Source organism: Sciurus carolinensis, chromosome 3, assembly GCF_902686445.1.
Source record: "Sciurus carolinensis chromosome 3, mSciCar1.2, whole genome shotgun sequence".
NCBI classification, from domain to species: Eukaryota; Metazoa; Chordata; class Mammalia; order Rodentia; family Sciuridae; genus Sciurus; species Sciurus carolinensis.
The window spans coordinates 138,504,460-138,525,333 of NC_062215.1; the positions used below are offsets into that span (position 1 = coordinate 138,504,460).

At 38.0% G+C, this 20,874-nt stretch overlaps 1 protein-coding gene across 1 annotated transcript in view; it reads right to left on the reverse strand.

Moving 5' to 3' along the window:
• Positions 1–1,969: 1,969 nt before the first annotated feature.
• Nemp2 (nuclear envelope integral membrane protein 2) overlaps positions 1,970–20,874 on the reverse strand; it is a 28,145-nt gene continuing 9,240 nt past the window's right edge. The window contains exons 3-9 of the mRNA XM_047547313.1: positions 18,959–19,187; positions 18,762–18,834; positions 17,535–17,628; positions 16,602–16,716; positions 8,358–8,583; positions 5,050–5,226; positions 1,970–4,154 (exon numbers count right to left, since the gene is read on the reverse strand). Coding sequence (XP_047403269.1) covers positions 4,016–4,154; positions 5,050–5,226; positions 8,358–8,583; positions 16,602–16,716; positions 17,535–17,628; positions 18,762–18,834; positions 18,959–19,187 — 1,053 coding nt within the window. The 3' untranslated portion in view covers positions 1,970–4,015. The remainder of the gene's footprint in view (positions 4,155–5,049; positions 5,227–8,357; positions 8,584–16,601; positions 16,717–17,534; positions 17,629–18,761; positions 18,835–18,958; positions 19,188–20,874) is intronic.

Sequence of the window (20,874 nt, forward strand, 5' to 3'; positions counted from 1 at the left end):
TGATTTGTTTTTCCATGCTGGAGATCAAACCCAGAGCCTTAGCATATGCATCAAGCATTCTACCACTGAACTATAACCCCAATCCTGAATTTTTTTTTTTTTTTTTTTTTTTTTTTTTTTTTTTTTTTTAAGACAGTAACAGAGGAAGTGGAAAGGGCATGGGCCCTGGAGACAGACACACTGGAGCTCAAATTCTGTCACTTCAGCAACCTTTTCTTACCTTCTCTGGCTCTTTTCTCAGTTGTACAATGAACAGACATAGAAGATTCCTATTAGTGCTGATGGGTCTCCAATAAATACTGATACTCCTCTCTTTTCTCCTTCTGGTAACTGTATCTTTGGGGGAAAAAAATGGGACTAAATCTAAAAACCAAACCTATCTCCCAAATTATTTAATAAACAGAGCAGCTATCCCACTGAATGCACCTTCCAAGTTTATCCTGGTAAATATATACCCATCTCAAATCTCTGATGACCGGTTACAGTATCATATTGAGAGATCATAGCAAAAAATATACAGTTACCTTTAAAAGATGACTTAACTCCTAAGCCAGAGAAAGACCAATAATGTACCTAAGTAAAAACATGCCTGTCAGAAGTGGGTGGGATACAGGGTCAAAAAAACAATAGATTAGAAAACCAGCAGTCATAGAGTGGAAAACACTGGCAGGGTTTGGACAAAGGAAGGGGTGATCTTTGCCAGCAGACCAGGTGTCACGATTTATTAGCAAGGCTGGTCCACTGGCAGGGTGTGTACTTTTGAGTCTTAGGCTTTATGATATTAAACATGTGAATTATATAACAAATTGCCTTCTGCTTCTATTTACAAAGCAACTTTCTCATAATCTGACCTTTTATAAAATCTGAGAGAAAATCTGCTGGTCGTATTAAGTCAAATATTTCACTCCTTAGAGCAGTTAATATTTTGTGCTGTGAGTCACTCACTGGACTGATTACATGAATTGGCTAATGGGAGTTAGGTCTTCTTATGGAGAAATGACAAAAGTCAGGTTTCAGCATCAAGAAGGCCCAGAGTCACACCTAGAGTCATGGCGAACTCATCAATGTCATGCCACCTAGTAGGGACTCAGAGGGCAGCTTGCTCCCGGGGTCATCAAAAATACATCTCTGCCTTACTGCAGGCCTTATCAAAATCCTACATCCAGAATGTTATCTATGAATAGGATCCTACTTTCAGTTGGTCCAAAAATATTTATTTAAAAAACTAAAAAAAAATCACATCTCTCTAATTTCGATGAATAATGATGCACAGAAAAGATCCTATTTCTTTTTCTTGACATTTCAGGATCTAAATTCATCCATATGTTTAGATGTATTGATGTAATCCATCACCTATTTCAAATCTCTTAAAAATCTAAAATCTCTCAAATTTCCAAGTTTTATAAAAAGTCATAAATTCAAATATTGTCCTAAATGTCACATGGACACTCCCTAATAATTCAGCCCTAAGTATTATTGGCAAACTAGACATCTGATTTACAAAGGTTTTTTTTTTTTTTTTTTTTTTTGTGGCATGTAAAACATGTTTTAAAACCTTTCAAAAATAACATTTGATGATAATGGTTGTTTAAGCATGGCCACCCATGTGTTTCTCACCCACCATTTGGTGTCAAATAGTCAACTTGCTAACAACAGTGAGCTTTTGTGAGGCCTCAGGCATGAGTGTAATCAAGAACATGACAAAGGTTCTGTTATGCTCCGTAACTGCACATCTGTGATGGCACACCAACTCTGAACCACCTGTGAAAGTAGGGCCATTTTACTGAACCGTCATCTGAACTGCTTAAAGACCTTTAAAAAGAAAGAAATGGAGGAAAGGAGATAGAAATGGGAGGGGAGGAAGGCAAGGAAGGAAAAATATGTACATTGCTTTATGGAAATTAGAATTGTGATCACTGCTAAAATAAAACCCAAATCAAAAGACAATAACATAAATACACCAAAAATATCACCAGTAATGCTTTTAATTGTTTAGCTTCTCACAGTACTCACAAAACAGAAACTGACAAATCCATAATTTCCTCTAAAAGTGAACATGAAGAACAGTATCCTGGAGATTATTGTTCTTTTTCTCTTTTGTAGCAGTTTTTTATTGTGATGGTTCACAGGCTTGTTGGCCCACTTGAAGCCGCTGCTTTCCGGTGAAGCCTTTCTCCAACCTGGCTCAGGCAGGGCCCAGTGCTGTCCAGCTAGGATGAGCCCTGGCAGTCCCAGCAGATGTTCGTGATTCACACACACACATTTTTGTACTATAAAAACTGCCTCTTGGGAGGTGAACTAGCTGAGCACAAGAATTGATACATCTGATATATTTGTAATATATCGCCACTAAATATAATTACACAAAAATAAAAATCAGATTAAAACAACAAAAATTATTTTAGATCCCCCTTACAGTTATAAAACAGAATGGAAGGGTGGGGATATAGCTCACTTGTAGAGTGCTTGCCTCATAAAACAGAATGGAAGATATGTTCTTTAGTTTTAAAAATCAAAGTCTATGTAAAGGCACAGGTTGAATCTAGTTTTTTTTGTTTTTTTAAGAGAAAGCTCCTAATAGTAAAAGATGTCTGGCAAAAGCAGACCTGTAAACACTGACATACTGCCTCACAGAGGAAATATCATTTTTGAAAATCAATCTAGAAAGTTACAAATGGATAGCCACATTCTTACTCGACAATTTAGAAAAGCTTTACTAAAGAGACAGTAACAAAATTCTCTATGTATCTCTCCCATTAACCTCCTCCTGATAATCCCATCACAGTAAAAAGTCTGAGTTCAATATTTAGAGAATCAATTTAACAACATCTTAACCCATAAATTGTTTTGCTGTGTTCAAATCTCAGACTTGTTCTGGCATCCTTCCCTTAAGGTCAAGGCTCAGTTATAGTTATTTATTTCACTCTGGAGTGAAACATCATGAATCAAGAAACAAACATTTGCTCTCTGTAAAAAAAAATACTGCAAATCTCTTTTTGTAAGAAATTATTACAAATGTATATGAGTCTTGAAATGTTACAAAAGGTCTCCTTCAATTTCAACATACAAAAATACAGAAAGTAATTCTAATTTCTAATCCACACATATATATAAATCTTATCAAAACTTTAAAATATAATCTTAATAAATGTTTATCACAGTTATTAAATAGGCTGTTGGCCATTATTTTAAAAAGATGCCAACATTGTGAGAACCAGGCTGTAGGGAGATGGCCCCCAAGTCTGCATCTGAAAAAGTCTTCTACCTGAGTCAGGGCATCTGGGGACCAGAGCTCTACCAGGGCTGCCTCAAATACTCAGATGAGTTATTTAACCTCCTCCAACCTCACTTCTACCATCATTAGCATTTTCCAAAAATGTGTTCTAAGGAATATTAATCTCATAAAAAAGGGTTCTGGGGTCAATTAAAGCAGAAACTGCTATACAATTTCTCTTTGTTTAGAAGATTCACAATGTGCATTAGTATTATTAAAGGCCTTGAGAGTCCTGCAATGTACTTGCTTAACTTTGTCTCAATCTTAGTTAACCTCAGAATCCTTTCACCGACTAAAACACTTGTTAGTATCCTGTGGATTATACTTTGGAAAGCACAGGCCCAGCGTATTTCAAGTCTCTTCCGTCACTGATATTGACGAAATATAGGAAGAATAAGAGTCTTCTGGCCCAGGTTGAGGGGAGTAAGGATTTAGTGCCTTGGTTTTGACAAGTCACCTGTTCATACTTATTGGTCCCTTGAAGAACAACATGATTTCCTTGTTTCTAATGAAAGATTTCAAGGTAAGTGGCAATGAATTGCCACAGAATCTTGGTTGCTAACTACAGTACAATAAATAGCAGGACTTAACAGGAAAATAAGTTCTTTTCAAAATAGATTAGTTTTCCTTTCCAGTATGGCTATTCTCCACAGCACCTGATTTTTCCACTGTTCATTAGATCCCTTTTGCCCAACTTTAACTGAATCCTTGGCCTTTACTCACTTCCTTGACAAAATGAAGTCAACTTGCAGGTACACTGTCAGTCTGTAGGTTGAAGAGCTGCTCTTCCAAGAAAGCACCACCAAGGCCATACTGTTCTTCATGCAGATGGATTTCTTCAGGTGACAGGTGGCTTGCTCCAAGAACAAAGTCTGCAAATCTAGTAAGTGTTTTTTGTTGTAAATAAAGTTAATGGTCTGACAGAAAGTTTTATTTGTAAGACAACATGCACCCTTGCCACTTGTCCCCTTCATTAAATTTGACTCTGTGTCACTAAAGGATGGCATTGACACTCTGGGTATAAACAGGGAAATGACTTATGCAATCCTTCTAGAGAGAGCTATCACGGGAAAGGGTAGAGAAGTAGACAGACTCATGAGGACCCAGGGCAGCCAAATACAAGCACTCCTGTTGCTAATTTCTTCTGTTCTCTCTCTCTCTCTCCTCTCTCTCTCCTCTCTCTCTCTCTCTCTCTCTCTCTCTTTTTTTTTTAGTACTGGGATCAAACCTGGGGCCTTATGTGCTGTAGGCAAGTGCTCTATGACTGAGCTACACCCCCCAGCCCTCTTTCCTATTGTTTATAAGTTTAGATTTATTATTCATTATTTTAATGTCAATACCTCTCATCAAATCAATATTTATTCAGACAATAGCAATTGTATTGCAAAGTCATAGTACTGAGAAAAGAAAATTGCTGCCAATTTCAACATTATCAGTGATCCATGGAAGTACTCTGTTTCTAAACTGAAGTTCCTGTCTCAAAACTGTTCTTTGGGTTTTTTTTTTTTTTTTTTTTTTTTTTTTTTGTGCCAGAGATTTAACCCAAGGGCACTTAATCACTGAGTTACATCCCCAGCCCTTTTTGTATTTTATTTGGAGACAAGGTCTCACTAGGTTGCTGAGTTTGGCTTTGAACTTGCAATCCTTCTGCCTCAGCCTCCCAAGCCACTGGGATTACAGGCGTGTGCCACCTGTAAATGATTTTAAAATGATTTTAAAAGATTTTAAAATAATTTGAACCCAAGCCATGGCCAGAGTAGCTGAGCAAAGCTTACTTTTTAGGAGCCTGGAGCCTGGAGACGGCCAGCCAGGATGGGAAGTCAGGACGGCGACAGGCTCTGCGCAGTTCCTCCAGGGCGCTGGTCGTTTCAGCATCAGCTTGTTCCCTGTATTCTTCTTCTGTAAGACACTTAACTACCGGCGGTCCTGGTGCAAACCACAACTTCATTTTCCTAAAACATGTGGCATCTTGTTGCTAGATTCTTGTCCAAGTCAATCCTCAGGATTTATAAAACTATATCTCTTAGGAACAGTAATCCTTCTTAAGGCCTCGTAGATCACACCTTGCTCTCCACTGTCGTTAATGACTGAGCTACAGAGAATATGTGGTTTGGGCCTGATGTTTGCTTTCTTGCTTCCTGAACTCTCAAATAATGTCCTAAGGTCCTTCAGAAGCAATTTCTGACACTGACACTAATTGTCGTTTTCTTGGTGAATTCTAATCACACAATCAGACAATTATAAGTCTGGCTTATTTATGCTTAGCCTACTGATTCTCTTGGACATTGACAGAAGCAAGTCTTTGAGATGTCCTTTTAAGGAGACCCATGGGACACACCACTTACTCTCTAGACCAAGAAGCTACATTTGTGGGTTATCACTTCCACCTAGTGGTGGTGATTCTCACTAATCCTAGAGAAAGAGCAAATATCATATAAAGGTCTTTTATGTACAGTAATTTATGTTAGCTCTTTCACAACATGCCAAGAGGCTCATGACTGGAATTTTCTTTGTCCAACCAGGAAAGTCCCAAATCTCATAAAATGCAGGAATCTAAAAACTTAGGTATCTTCCACTCTCATAAAAAGAATAATGATGATAAGGCTCTTAAAAATGTTTATATTTATCAATTAGTTTTTAAAAATGTTTTGAGGTACTTTTAAATTTAATTTAACCAGGGATTTCCAAATCTGAATGAACATCAGAATTATCAGGAGGTTTTAAAAAACATATTTTCTTGAGGGTTAGGATCTCAAAAATCTTTTACCATTTAAAAATCATCTGATGGTGGATGGTTGGATTGAGGAACCACTGACATAATTTCCTTCCCCTTTTCTGAAGTCCTGGCCGGGTTTCCCAGAGGAAAAATCCTGGACTCAGCCAGAAGACTAGGGCATAGTCCTGGCTTTGAGGTTACTCACTGCATGAACCTGGGCAATTCCTTACCAGTTCTGAGTCTCACTTGCTCATATAGAAATAATAAGAGCAGTAACATCTACCTCATGAAGTCACTACAGATTAAATGAGATATTTTGGGTAGTAAAAGGTCTTAACATAGTAAGTGGCCTATAGTAGTATTTAATAAAGATAATCAAAAGAGTAGTTACCATTTATTATTAAACTATGTGTAAACAACTCTGGAAACTAGAAAGTAGTATACAAAAATCAAGGCATTATTTGATTTATTTAACCTGTAAGTACCAGTTTTATTCCCTAATTCTTCATATAATAATTCACTAGCAGAATTCAAAGTTGATGGACTGATGTACATTTTTATTAGTATGGAACACAAAGCAAATGTATGAAAGAACCATTGTGCAGGTGATGGGATGCACTTTGCTCTTGGCAGGGCAGGTAGACAGTTAAAGGGAAGGAGGAAGGAATTCCATCCTGGGTTCCTTAGGCCATAAGCCTGGCAAAGGGCCAAGGGCCTGGAGGATGTGGAGTGACAGAGGGACCTCTGGTCATCCCAGACGCTGTCTGCCATGGGCAGATGAGCAGAGAGATCCACTCAGTGTCAACCCTTCCACTAGAACTGCTGCCTTTCTGCCTCCACCGCTCTGTGTAGGCAGCTTCCTGTCACTGGTGCATTTTAACCCTGTGACACTGCCACACATGCAGTCACCAGATCTATAAACTACCTGTCACCATAGAATCTCCTTCCTCTTGGCCAATTTTGGTAAACATCTATTAACTTCCCCTTCCAGTCCAGTCTCATTGCCTACTCCTTGACCTCATCAGTGCCTGCCTAGCCACTGTGATGTCTGAGGATGGGTTTCCTGCCACAGGGACCTCCCCTTTTATCCACCCTCTGTGCCAGAAGACACATGGGCCACATCCCACTGGTGCATGAGTACCCTCTGGTTTGATTTTGTTTGTTGGATATATTTTAATTAGATTAACTGTCAACATTTAAAAATCATAAGAAATCACATTCCAATCCCAAACATTTCCAGTATTTCTAGAAAATCAGAAGATTTGGCAATGTAGAATCCATATTTTTACTCAAGCTGAGTGGTAACTATCCCTTTTTGTTGAGGATACACTGTCCTCAGGGTCACCCTACTGCCTCACCTCTGTCTGGCATAGTATCTACCTGAGCCCTAAGCATTTGAACTTACAACTCCTTAGGTTGGGCAGCAGAGAGACTAACTAAACTTCATGCTGGTCAATTCCTCCACTATGTACAGAACCAGACTAGATTCCTTGGCATGGCTGCAATGTCCCTGATCTGGTCCTTGCCCGCCTCACCAACTACCCTGGAAGTTGCTGCCTCATGATGATGCCAAATGGGGCTTTCTGTTTATAAGGAAAGCCCTGCACACTAATTCACTGAGCTATATGGGCTCATGATTTTAGATTCAGATCAGTGATATTTCCTGCAGGAAAGCATTTCTGAACTTTCTTTATATCCCATTAGTCCTTGGGCAAACTCTATTTTGTCATTTAAAAGACACAGAGACATAGGCCTATATGGGGACCATCTCCATCTGTGCACCTGACCCGAAAACAGATGCTCAGACTCCATGACTGAGAAGAGACATAACAAAAGCTGTGACAACAGAAGTTACCACATCTTTCCTTCTGTACTTTGAAAAGCCTTAAGCCTTAACCTAAAACTTAAGAAAGTCCTTAATACAATGGACTGAATAACACCTTTCAGTTATTTATGATTCATTTCTTTTTCCTAACTCTCATCTCACAAACACAAATAATACATTAAAGCAGTCTTTGGCTCTAAAAAAAAGAAATGCAGAATAAAAGTAGAAATTTTTAGTAACCCAGAACCCAAGTTAATTTTGCCAATGATTTTAGTAAATTTCAAGTGAGCTCTAATTACTTTGTAATTGGCAGTACACCTCTGAAAGATGAAGACAAGAAATGGAGATGGGATGAGATGCTTAGAGCTCTATATCCTCCTCTGCTCTAAAAGTGTAATCTCCAGACTAAATGTAGTTAATTAGGAAATTAAATATCACATGCCAAAAAAAAAAAAAAAAAAAAAAAAAAAAAAAACTCCCCCCAAATAACAAAATCAGAACTCAAAAGGTAAAACTTTTGGAAAAAAAAAAAAGATACATACCACTTCACATAACTGAATGTTTTCAGTAGATAGCGCAGACTCCAGGAGGACACAAGGAGAATCATAACTGCATAAGCAAACTGAGGCACAGCTACACCAGCATAGATTAGAACCAGGGAGGAAAGCCGCAGGGTCCACATCAGAAGACTTCTGCTCTTCTCATCAACAAGAGGTCCGTGTTTATAGCAGGCAACAAAACTAAAAAATCCAACTACCAAAACATAGCCTGGAAAAGCAGAGGAAGGTATAATAATGTAAATCTGAATTTGAAAAATTATGTAAAAATCCTGGCAGAGCCTTGACTTAAAAGCAAGATTTGTGAAAAATCTTAATTTTAATTTTTTTTCCAATGAAGGTTGCGGGGGAGGGAGCCCCTACAGCTAGTTATTTCTTCCACATAAGATATTAGCCTGACTTTTTTTTTTTTTTTTTTCAGTGCTGGAACCCAGGGCCTCATGCATGCTAGGTAAGCATGCTACCACTGAGCTACATCTCTAGTCCTGAGGTTGACTTTTCCAATAATACAGGATGTGCAGTCATTATAATAGTGATATATTAAGCTTGTTTGGTTTTAACCCAATGTCATAGATGGGTAAATGTTATCATGGTTGCTTTGGTCAGAAATAAGTCACCATAGATATCACAGGCTGTTATTAACCCTATTTTTAATCTTCAAGCCACAAAAGGAAAATGTAATTTTAGGGTGAAGGCATCAGATGGACACCTGCCTAATCTAGTCCATCACTGCCCATGGTGTAACTATATAATACTGTGTTTCCAATTATGATCCAAGGCGAAGTGTACACTGCCTTTTGTGTATCCCACCAAAAGCATTTAATTTGTATGTAACTAGACCTCCAGATCTAACTTCTAGTTTATAGGAAATATGGGCGAGAGAGGATCAAGTTAAATTATGCCTCAAAGGAGTCATCAGATAAATCCAGAAAGTGGACATTTTATTGGACAGCCAGCTTGCTCTCTTCAGCATACAGCTGTGATGAAAACAGGAATTTTTATGGATTTAAATAGATTTATAAACATAACTGATAGAAAATGTGGTTCTGGACTACATCCTCGTTTATATAAACAAGTCATCAGGTTAACTGGGCAATTTTAACATGGCCTGGGTAATAGATGACTTTATGTAATTATTAATTTTTTTTAAAAAACTCAAGAGTGGGACTGAGGGTAGGGCTTAGTCAGCCTGAACGAGGTCCTGGGTTCAGTCCCTCAAAAATGCCTTTGTGTTTTAGAGATGAATAGAAAAGAATTTAGGGGAGCCTACCACATTATCTGTGATTTACTTTTAAAATACATTATTATGTTAATAAATAAAATGAGCTAAAAACATAAAAATTTCAAGTAAAACAAATATTAATTGCTTTTGTCTTAGGGGTGGTAAACAGGTGAGAAATTTGATGCTAAGGGTTCTCCCACTATCCATTATTTTCTAATAAAAACAAACAAAAATATTTTTTATAACATGAAACAAGGATAATGAGTGTTGTTTTTAGATTTTGTTTCCAAAAAGTGAATTTTTCATTTGTCATTTATATTTAGGATTTCTTCCCCCCATCCCTCCCACCCCTCTTTTCCCTCTATACAGTCCCTCCTTCCTCCATTCTTGCCCCCATCCCATCCTCCATTATGTGTCATCATTCGCTTATCAGCAAGATCATTCATCCTTTGGTTTTTTGAGATTGGCTTATCTCACTTAGCATGATATTCTCCAACTTCATCCATTTGCCTGCAAATGCCATCATTTTATTCTTCTTTATGGCTGAGTAATATTCCATTGTATATATATATATACCACAATTTTTTTTTTATTGTAAACAAATGGGATACATGTTGTTTCTCTGTTTGTACATGGCGTAAAGTCATACCATTTGTGTAATCATAAATTTACATAGGGTAATGTTGTTTGATTCATTCTGTTATTTTTTCCCTTCCCCCCAACCCTCCCACTCCTCTTTTCCCTCTATACAGTCCTTCCTTCCCCCATTCTTGCCCCACTCCTTAACCTAACTCTAACCCTAACACTAACCCCTCCCACACCCCCATTATGTGTCATCATCCACTTATTAGCGAGATCATTCGTCCTTTGGTTTTTTGAGATTGGCTTATCTCACTTAGCATGATATTCTCCAATTTCATCCATTTGCCTGCAAATGGCATCATTTTATCATTCTTTATGGCTGAGTAATATTCCATTGTATATATATACCACAGTTTCTTTATCCATTCATCAATTGAAGGACATCTAGGTTGGTTCCACAATCTGGCTATTGTGAATTGAGCATCTATGAACACTGATGTGGCTGCATCTCTGTAGTGTGCTGATTTTAAGTCCTTTGGGTATAGGCCGAGGAGTGGGATAGCTGGGTCAAATGGTGGTTCCATTCCAAGTTTTCTAAGGAATCTCCACACTGCTTTCCAGAGTGGCTGCACTAATTTGCAACCACACCAGCAATGTGTGAGTGTACCTTTTCCCCCACATCCTCGCCAATACCTATTGTTGCTTGTGTTCTTGATAATCGCCATTCTAATTGGGGTGAGATGGAATCTTAGGGTAGTTTTGATTTGCATTTCTCTAATTACTAGAGATGTTGAACATTTTTTCATATATCTGTTGATTGCTTGTACATCTTCCGTGAAGTGTCTGTTCATTTCCTTAGCCCATTTGTTGACTGGGTTATTTGTATTCTTGGTGTAGAGTTTTTTGAGTTCTTTATAGATTCTGGAAATTAGTACTCTATCTTAAGTATGAGTGGCAAAGATTTTCTCCCACTCTGTAGGCTCTCTCTTCATATTGCTGATAGTTTCCTTTGCTGAGAGAAAGCTTTTTATTTTGAATCTATCCCAGTTGTTGATTCTTGCTTTTATTTCTTGTGCTATGGGAGTCCTGTTAAGGAAGTCTGATCCTAAGCCAACTAGTTGAACCTTTGGACCTACTTTTTCTTTTAGAAGATGCAGGGTCTCTTGTTGGATTCCAGGAATCTTGATCCATTTTGAGTTGAGTTTTATGCAGGGTGAGGGATAGGGGCTTAGTTTCATTCTGCTGCATATGGATTTCCAGTTTTCCTAGCACCATTTGTTGAAGAGGCTATCTTTTCTCCATTGCGTATTTTTGGCCCCTTTGTCTAGTATGAGAAAATTGTATTTATTAGGGTTTGTGTCCATGTCCTCTATTCTATACCATTGATCTACCTGTCTATTTTGGTGCCAATACCATGCTGTTTTTGTTACTACTGTTTTGTAGTATAGCTGAAGGTCTGGTATTGCAATACCCCCTGCTTCACTCTTCCTGCTAAGGATTGCTTTAGTTATTCTGGGTTTCTTATTCTTCCAGATGAATTTCATGATTGCTCTATTTCTGTAAGGTATGTCATTGGAATTTTAATTGGAATTGCATTGAATCTGTATAGCACTTTTGGTAGTATGGCCATTTTGACAATATTAATTCTGCCTATTCAAGAACATGGGAGATCTTTTCATCTTCTAAGATTTTCTTTAATTTCTTTCTTTAGTGTTCTGTAGTTCTCATTGTAGAGGTCTTTTACCTCTTTGGTTAGATTGATTCCCAAGTATTTTATTTTTTTCGATGCTATTGTGAATGGGGTAGTTTTCCTAATTTCTCTTTCTGAAGATTCATCACTTATGTATAAAAATGCATTGGATTTATGAGCACTGATCTTGTAACCTGCTACTTTACTGAATTCACTTATGAGTTCTAAAAGTTTTCTGGTGGAAATTCCTGGTTCCTCTAAATATATACTCATCTCATCAGCAAATAGGGATAGTTTGAGTTCTTCTTTTCCTATTCATATCCCTTTAATTTCTTTGGTCTGTCTAATTGCTCTGGCAAGAGTTTCAAGGACAATGTTGAATAGAAGTGGTGAAAGAGGGTATCCCTGCCTTGCTACAGTTTTTAGGGGGAATGCTTTCAGTTTTTCATTATTTAGAATGATATTGGCCATGGGTTTAGTGTAGATGGCCTTTACAATGTTACGGAATGTTCCCACTATCCCTATTTTTTCTAGTGTTTTGAGCATGAAGGGATGCTGTATTTTATCGAATGCTTTTTCTGCATCTATTGAAATAATCATGTGATTCTTAACTTTAAGTCTGTTGATATGGTGAATTACATTTATTGATTTCTGGATGTTGAGCCAACCTTACATTCCTGGGATAAAACCCACTTGATCATGGTTCACTATCTTTTTAATATATTTTTGTATGCGATTTGCTAAGATTTTGTTGAGAATTTTTGCATCAATGTTCATTAAGGATATTGGTCTGAAATATTCTTTCCTCAATGTGTTCCTGTCTGATTTAGGTATCAGGGTGATATTGGCTTCATAGAATGAGTTTGGGAGGGTTCCCTCCTCTTCTATTTCGTGGAATAGTTTGAGGAGTATTGGAATGAGCTCTTCTTTAAAGGTTTTGTAGAACTCGGCTGAGAACCCATCTGGCCCCAGACTTTACTTTGTTGGTAGGCTTTTGACAACTTCTTCTATTTCATTACTTGAAATTTATCTATTTAAATTGTATGTCCTCTGTTTCAATTTAGGTAATACATATGTCTCTAGAAACCTGTTAATGTCAAGATTTTCTATTTTGTTGGAGTATAGATTTTCAAAACAGCTTCTAATTATGTTTTGTATTTCACTCAAGTCTGTTGTGATACTTCCTTGTTCATTCCGAATTTTAGTAATTTGAGTTTTCTCTCTCCTTCTCTTTGTTAGTATGGCTAAGGGTTTATCAATTTTATTTATTTTTTCAAAGAACCAACTATTTTGTCAATTTTTTCAATTGTTTCTTTTGTTTCAATTTCATTGATTTCAGCTCTGAGTTTAACTATTTCCTGTCTTCTACTACTTTTGGTGTTACTCTGTTCTTTTTCTAGGGCTTTGAGCTGTAGTGTTAGGCCGTTTATTTGTTGTTTTTTTCCTTCTTTTATTGAATGCGCTCCATGAAATAAATTTTTCTCTATGTAATGCTTTCATAGTGTCCCAGAGATTTTGATATGTTGTTTTTTTGCACTTGTTTACCTCTAAGAATTTTTTTATTTCCCTCCTGATGTCTTCTGTTATCCATTCATCATACAATAGCGTATTATTTAATCTCCAGGTATTGGAGTAGTTTCTGTTTTTTATTGTCATTTATTTCTAATTTCAATCCATTATGATCTAATAGAATACAAGGTAGTATCTCTATCTTCTTTTATTTGCTAACATTAGCTTTGTGGCATAGAATATGGTCTATTTTAGAGAAGGATCCATGTGCTGCTAAGAAGAAAGTGTATTCACTCTTTGTTGGATGGTATATTCTATATAGGTCCGTTGAGTCTAAATTATTGATTGTGTTATTAAGATCTATGGTTTCTTTGTTCAATTTTTGTTTGGATGATCTGCCCAGTGGTGAGAGAGGTGTGTTAATATCACCTAGTATTATTGTGTTGTGGTCTATTTGATTTCTGGAATTGAGAAGAATTTGTTTGATGTACATGGATGAGCCACTGTTTGGTACATAGATATTTATGACTGTTATGTCTTGCTGATTTATGCTTCCCTTAAGCAGTATGAAATGTTCTTCTTTATCCCTTCTGACTAACTCTGGCTTGAAGTCCACATTATCTGATATGAGGATGGATACTCCAGCTTTTTTGCTGAGTTCATGTGCATGGTATGTTTTTCCCATCCTTTCACCTTCAGTCTGTGAGTATCTCTTTCTATGAGATGAGTCTCTTGCAGGCAGCATATTGTTGGCTCTTTCTTTTTAATCCAATCTGTCAGTCTATGTCTTTTGATCGATGAGTTCAGGTCATTAACTTTCAGGGTTATTATTGAGATATGATTTGTATTCCGAGTCATTTGACTCATTTTTGTGTTTTGACACGACTTGGTTTCTCCTTTATTTGGCTATTCCTTTAGGGTAGTTCCTCCCTTTGCTGATTTACATCATTGTATTTCATCTCTTCCTTATGGAATATTTTGCTGAGAATGTTCTGTAGTGCCGGCTTTCTTTTTGTAAATTCTTTTAGCTTTGGTTTATCATGGAAGGATTTTATTTCATCATCAAATCTGAAAGTAAGCTTTGCTGGGTATAAGATTCTTGTTTGGCATCCATTTTCTTTCAGAGCTTGAAAGATGTTGTTCTAGGCCCTTCTAGCTTTTAGGGTCTCGGTTGAAAATTTTGCTGAATATCCATGTTGGTTTCCTCCTGAATGTAATTTGATTCTTTTCTCTCACAGCCTTTAAAATTCTGTCTTTATTTTGTATGTTAGGCATTTTCATTATAATGTGCCTTGGTGTGGGTCTATTGTAATTTTGCATATTTGGAGTCTTATAAGCCTCTTGTTCTTGATTTTCCATTTCATTCTTCAGATGTGGGAAATTTTCTGATATTATTTCATTTGAATAGATTGTTTGTTCCTTTGGTTTGTTTCTCTAAGCCTTCCTCAATCCCAATAATTCTTAAATTTGGCCTTTTCATATATCCCATAGTTCTTATAGATTCTGTTCATGATTTCTTACCATCTGCTCTATTTGGTCAATTTTGTTTTCAAGATTAAATATTTTGTCTTCAATATCTGAGGTTCTGTCTTCCAGGTGTTCTATCCTATTGGTTATGCTTTCTATGGAGTTTTTAATTTGGTTTATTGTTTCCTTCATTTCAAGTATTTCTGTCTTTTTTTTTTTTTTTTTTTTTTTTTTTTTTTAGTATCTCTAACTCTTTATTGAAATGATCTTTTGCTTCCTGCATTTGCTCTTTTAACTGTTAAGTGGTGCGATCATTCAAAGCCCGCATTTGCTCTTTCATCTCATCATTTGTGTCTCTGATCATTTTAGTTATGTACATTCTGAATTCCCTTTCTGATATTTCTTCTGCCATACTGTCATTGGATTTTATTGATGTAGCATCTAGGTTTGTTTTCTTCCCTTGTTTTCTCATATTGATCAGCTGTCTATCCCTCTAGTAGTGAAACTCTATTGACTTAGAGTGTCCCTGTAGATTTCCAATAACTCACCTCCGAGCCTTCAGTAGCCTGAAGTCTTGGAGGAACTTGATAATGAGTGATACACAAGGAAGCTGCCCCTCTAGGGGTGGTGGCTTTCAGGTGGGGTATATTTCCTTCTGGTGGGAAGAGGCACCTCCACTTGTTGACCGATGGTCAGTCAAAAGGGGGACTAGACAGTGGGCTGGGGCATGGCTGGTCTGGACCTCTGTCTCTGGTTCTACCACCCTGGTGAGGAAGCCTTGCCCCATGGGGAAGACTCACCCGGTATGGGTGTCTCGCTGGGCAGCTCTCCTCTGAGAAGTTCCCTTTGGTCCAGAACCAACCTGGTCTGGGCAGCCCTCCTCTGCGACGTTCCCAGGGTCTGGACCTACCTCCTGGGTCAGGGAGCCTCACCCTGTGATTGAGACTCTCGGTGGGCAGCCCTCCTCTACAACATTCCCTGGGGACTGGACCTACTGCCCAGGTCTGGGACCCTCACTATGCGCTGAAGCCTCTTGCTGGGTGGTCCTCCTCTACAATGCTCCCAGTTGTCTGGGTTCACGGCTCCAGCAGGGGAGTCTCATTGGGTAACTCTAGTCCATGAAGTTCGCTGCATTCTGGGACTACTGACCCTTCCAGGGAGCCTCACCCAGTGGGAGAGACTCACCCAGCTGCTCTGAGTTGGTCCCGAGCCTCTCAATACCTCCTCTTCTTGAATCCTGAGTCTTGTCAAAGGGCCTCCAGTCTCGTGTAGGTGTCTCAGGAAGGAAGCCACCCTTCCGATGATGATGGCCACCCTCTCGGGATAATTCAAAACACCTGCACCAGCCTCCAAAGAAGCTGGGGAGTCCCAGCGAGGGTGCGCTGAGTCAGCACAGAGGCAAGTGCAGCGTCCTTCAGCAGTAGGCGGGCAGGCAGGCTCAGCGATGGTGTCCGACCTCGGTGTGGGGGTCAGGCGGGCCCACATTTTTTTATTTGTACTTTTTAGTTACCTTTTTTTACTCTTTTGATCATAGAAAACTAAAGAAAAATTATAGGAAAAACTGTTTAAAATGGGATCAAAGTGAACATAAATCACCAACTATGGGAATAAAATGAACAAGATATTATTTTTAATGGTACCTCCTTCAGTTCAAAATGAAAATTCAGATGCTGGAGAAAAACATAGGTAAAAAGAAGGCTTCTAGTTATATTTTCAGATTCACCAATAATAGAAAGTGCTGTTTTTAAGTTTTACATACCAAACATATATGCTCCGTTTCCATACCACAGCCATTTGAGATCTTCCATCAGTTGGCACACAACATAAACTGAAGCAAACCAACAACCAACCATTAGAGCCCCAAAGGTGCTATACTGTGTATGAAAGAAAATAACAACATATTTTTGGTTCATTTACTCTCATAAAAATAGAAGAAAACAAACACTTTGTATTAGAAACATCTATATCAAACTGAGCTAAAGACAATCTCAGATTCTCTCTAGAGTCTTGCTACTCAATATGTTCCACACAACAGCGGCACTGGCATGACATGGAGCTTATTGGAAATTTAGGCTCTCAGACTGCTGAAACAGAATCTGCAATTTAACAAGTTCCCCAAATGGTTTGCAGGTACATTAAAATTGGAGAAAGACTATTAAAAAGAATAAATTTATCTCAAAATATTGCTGTTTTTGCAAACTTTAACCATCATGCAACATTGTTATCATGAAATAATATTTACTTATCCTCAACTAAGTTCAGGGCATTATGTTTTTGAAGGTGTGTTGGAGAACTAATAATAATGAAAAAATTCCCAGATGAAGCAATACTATTAACAAAGCCCCCAAGATTCAGCATCATGAGATTCTTAAGTTCTGCCAAGATGAAATTTTCTCTCAATATAGAATTAGTCCCCTGTTACTCATGAAACCAACCAACCAACCACACCCATACTACCTAGAAAATAAAAAGATCTCAAAAGAGATAACAACATAACCTAATACTTAGGTAAGAGTAATAAAGTAATAAATAAAAATGAACTCTCCAGAAAAAATATATGTTAAAATCAGTTAATGCCATGAAGAAACATTGTTTGAATTAGGAACTGTCATAATGTTAATAAACTGATTAGTATTTCATACCTATCAGATATGATTTCCATTTTTTATTCAATGACACATATCATGCCTACCTTAGGAATGTATCTTTTCACCAACAGCAGTACAAAGACTAATGTCATTACAACACCCAGCACAGTCCCCGAAGAGTAATAGAAAACAGGGCTCCTGTCAAGACAAGTAGATAGATAAAAGTCATTTAAATGCCAAAAGGACTTTCAATATGAAAAATATGTTAAAACATGGCAACAGTAGCCATGAAGAATACTAAGAAAGAAAAATGTAGAGGGCAACTCTAATTAAATCATGTATTGTTAAAGTTGAAATCAGTCTTGCAATTTACAGTAAATAGCCTTCCATTAACTTCAGACAGGATGTCCAAATTATTTTACATATTCAGAATGTGATCTGACAACAAGAACTGAGCACCTGCCAGGTAGAAGGCACTCATCTGAGGGCTTTACATGTATTTATAGTTATCTATGTCCAAGTTTTATTGAGGAGGCAACTAAAAAGGCATCAGGAAGTTAGAAGACCTTTCCGAGTAAGTATGTGCTAACTACAAGATTCAGGATTGTAGCCCAGCACCTCAGAGTCCAAGCTTTACTCTTCTTGCTATATATGAGTTTTCGGGTTTATAAAGCTGGTGGATGACACTAAGCATACTTAATTATAAGGATAAGCTTAACTGTAAGAATAAGCTTAAAAATGAACAATGGTAAGAATGCTTGAAAAATGTTGGACACTAACTAGTATGAGCAACTTAAGAAATGAAATATTGGAAAGAAATCACTTTTTTCACAAGAGAAACTGCAAGAAATGAAAATATCAGAATAACATGCTTATCCAAGAGTCAGATATTTGTTATATTCAACCTTCTGTATCAGAGCCACAAATCCAGGAAGTAGCTCTAACGTAATAGAGTGAGATACCTGGCATCAGAAAACCTGAGTATGAATCCAGGCCCTGATAAGAACCAGCTGTATTATGATGGGTGTTGGTTTTCTCATTGATAAAATGAGAATACACAGAGTACACATAGTTGTGATGAAAATTTAGCAAAATACGTTAACACATAAAATAAGGTATGTAAAAGCACTTTGTACTTTACACGTACCATGCTATACAAGTAACTGTTGCTGTCTTTAAAGATTTTTCAAACACTATCTACAGACCTATTGTTTGCAAAACCTAAAGCAAAAACAAAAATGCATAATGGTGTGGAAATATTTACAATAGGGTCAAAAAAACCTATCCCCCGTTTAATTCACAAAGTTAAGAATGTAAAAATGAATACTCACTCACTCAAGGTCTTTGCATAAAAGAAAAGGAAAATGCCTGCCACAAACATGAGGAAAAGTCTGAAATCAACAACTGGAATAAAAAAAAGACAAACACACAAAAAACATTTTGTGTCAATGCAGTGTTGGTAAAAAAAAGAAACAAGTCACTTCAGAAAAACTGAATCCAGAAAGTCAAATATAATAAACAAACTTACTCTTTCGATTCACTCTTATTGTATAAATAAAAATCTCCCTGACAGGATTCACAGAGAAGCACTTGGTCTCCCCGTATGGACTGATTATGGTTATTTCATTAGATTCTTTTGGTACCCAAAACTTATGAATGACACATTTGATAAAAGACAGAATGGTTTCTGGATACTGGCAATTACGCATCTCTGTGATATATACAATACGGAATAGGCCCGGACTGGTAATTTTCACCTATAAAATAAGAGCAAACAAATTCATAAATACAGAAGTAAGATCTCACAAGCTTCCCCAAAACATTAGCACAGGAGTAAGGAGAACCCAAATTGGTTGAAGGAAGTACACACAGATGCACATGGTCATGTACTGAGCCCAGGATCCCAGTGGTTGATCTTACACATCTGCATTTAATCCAAACACACACTGGACCACAGGCATTTTTGAAAGTAGATGTTTCTTCCCCTCTTCTGGCAAGTCATTGTGACCAAGAGACACACAAGGGAGCTTAGCTCCTGGAACCGTATTTCATGTATACTCTTGTCCTCCATTCCACCTCAGTTAATCACTTTTACGTCACACTCTGGTTCTGTCTGTAACAAACTGTAGCCCCTCCATATGCTATGTTTCATGCACTCCAGTGACTGACCATTCTGCTATCTTTCTAGCATGCCCCTTTTAGTGCCCTGACTGCATATAGACCTGAACATCTTCCTCCTGAACCTCACCCCCTTGATGCACTCCCTTCTTACCCAGCAAAATTCCATGCATAAGTCATTCCCTTCCACGTACCCTTAACTCCTTTGTATCCCTCTTGATTTGTCATATTCACCTGAAAAATCCAACTATGCACCTATTCCACACTTGGATTTGTGCCACCAAATATGCTGGGAAAATGCAAAATGGTCTTCCTTTGAATACATGACAGTGAACTTGAAGTGGGACCTAAAGTCATTCACACCACACATTCTTCTCCATTCCTACCTTCCTCAACAAACGGTTTCACATCACCCTCCTCAATATTCTCACACCCTCTTTCCCATCTTCATTCTCACTACTCCTACTTCACTAAAAATGGAAGAAACAAGAAGTGAATGTCAACCAGCTCCCATTCCCCTATTCACCCATCTGTCAGGTTCTGTGGGCACATACTCTGCTTCTGGCCATGTGGGAGGAAATTTCTGCCAGAGGAAATTAATACACTCCCTTAAAGGCAAGCCCCTGACTTGTACATCAGATTCCTATCTATCCTTACCCTACTCAAGTACATCTTACCAGCACTTCTCTCTCTACTAGGTCATTCCTATGAACATACCACATGCTGTTATTTTTCCCATTTAAAATAGAAAAACAACCTTCTATGGACTTCACTTTCCCTTTCAACAATCCATTATTTTGCTTCTCACTCCAATACAACTCCTTTTAAAAGTTGCTTTTGCTTATGCCTGCAGTCTCCTGTTCCTCTCTTCCCATTCTCTCTTTAACCTACATCAACCAGGCTTTCACCCCAACAGGCTGCCCTGACAAGGTCACCAGTGACCCCATGTGGCTCAGCTGCTTGCCAATTGACTTGCAGCCCTCTTATTGGACCCACCATCAGCACTTGATGCTGTTGACCACTCCCTCTCCCTGTTTCACTTTCTTCTCAGGGCTTTCAAGGCACTTCCCTCTTCACTTATTGTCCCTTCTTTCTTCTCTGCCAGCTCCCTCCTTCTTCCTGACCTCCTAATGTAAGACTGGCCCAGGCTCATCTCTTGGACCTTGCTACAGTCTGGATGTGGCTTGAGTGTGTTCACCAGGGTTCATGTATCAGGGGCTGGGACCCTAGTGTGGTAGTGCTGAGAAGCAGTGAGACCTTTAAGGGATGGGGCCTAATGGGAGCTCAATGGGAGAGAAGACTTTGGATGGGGTTAAGCCAGATCTC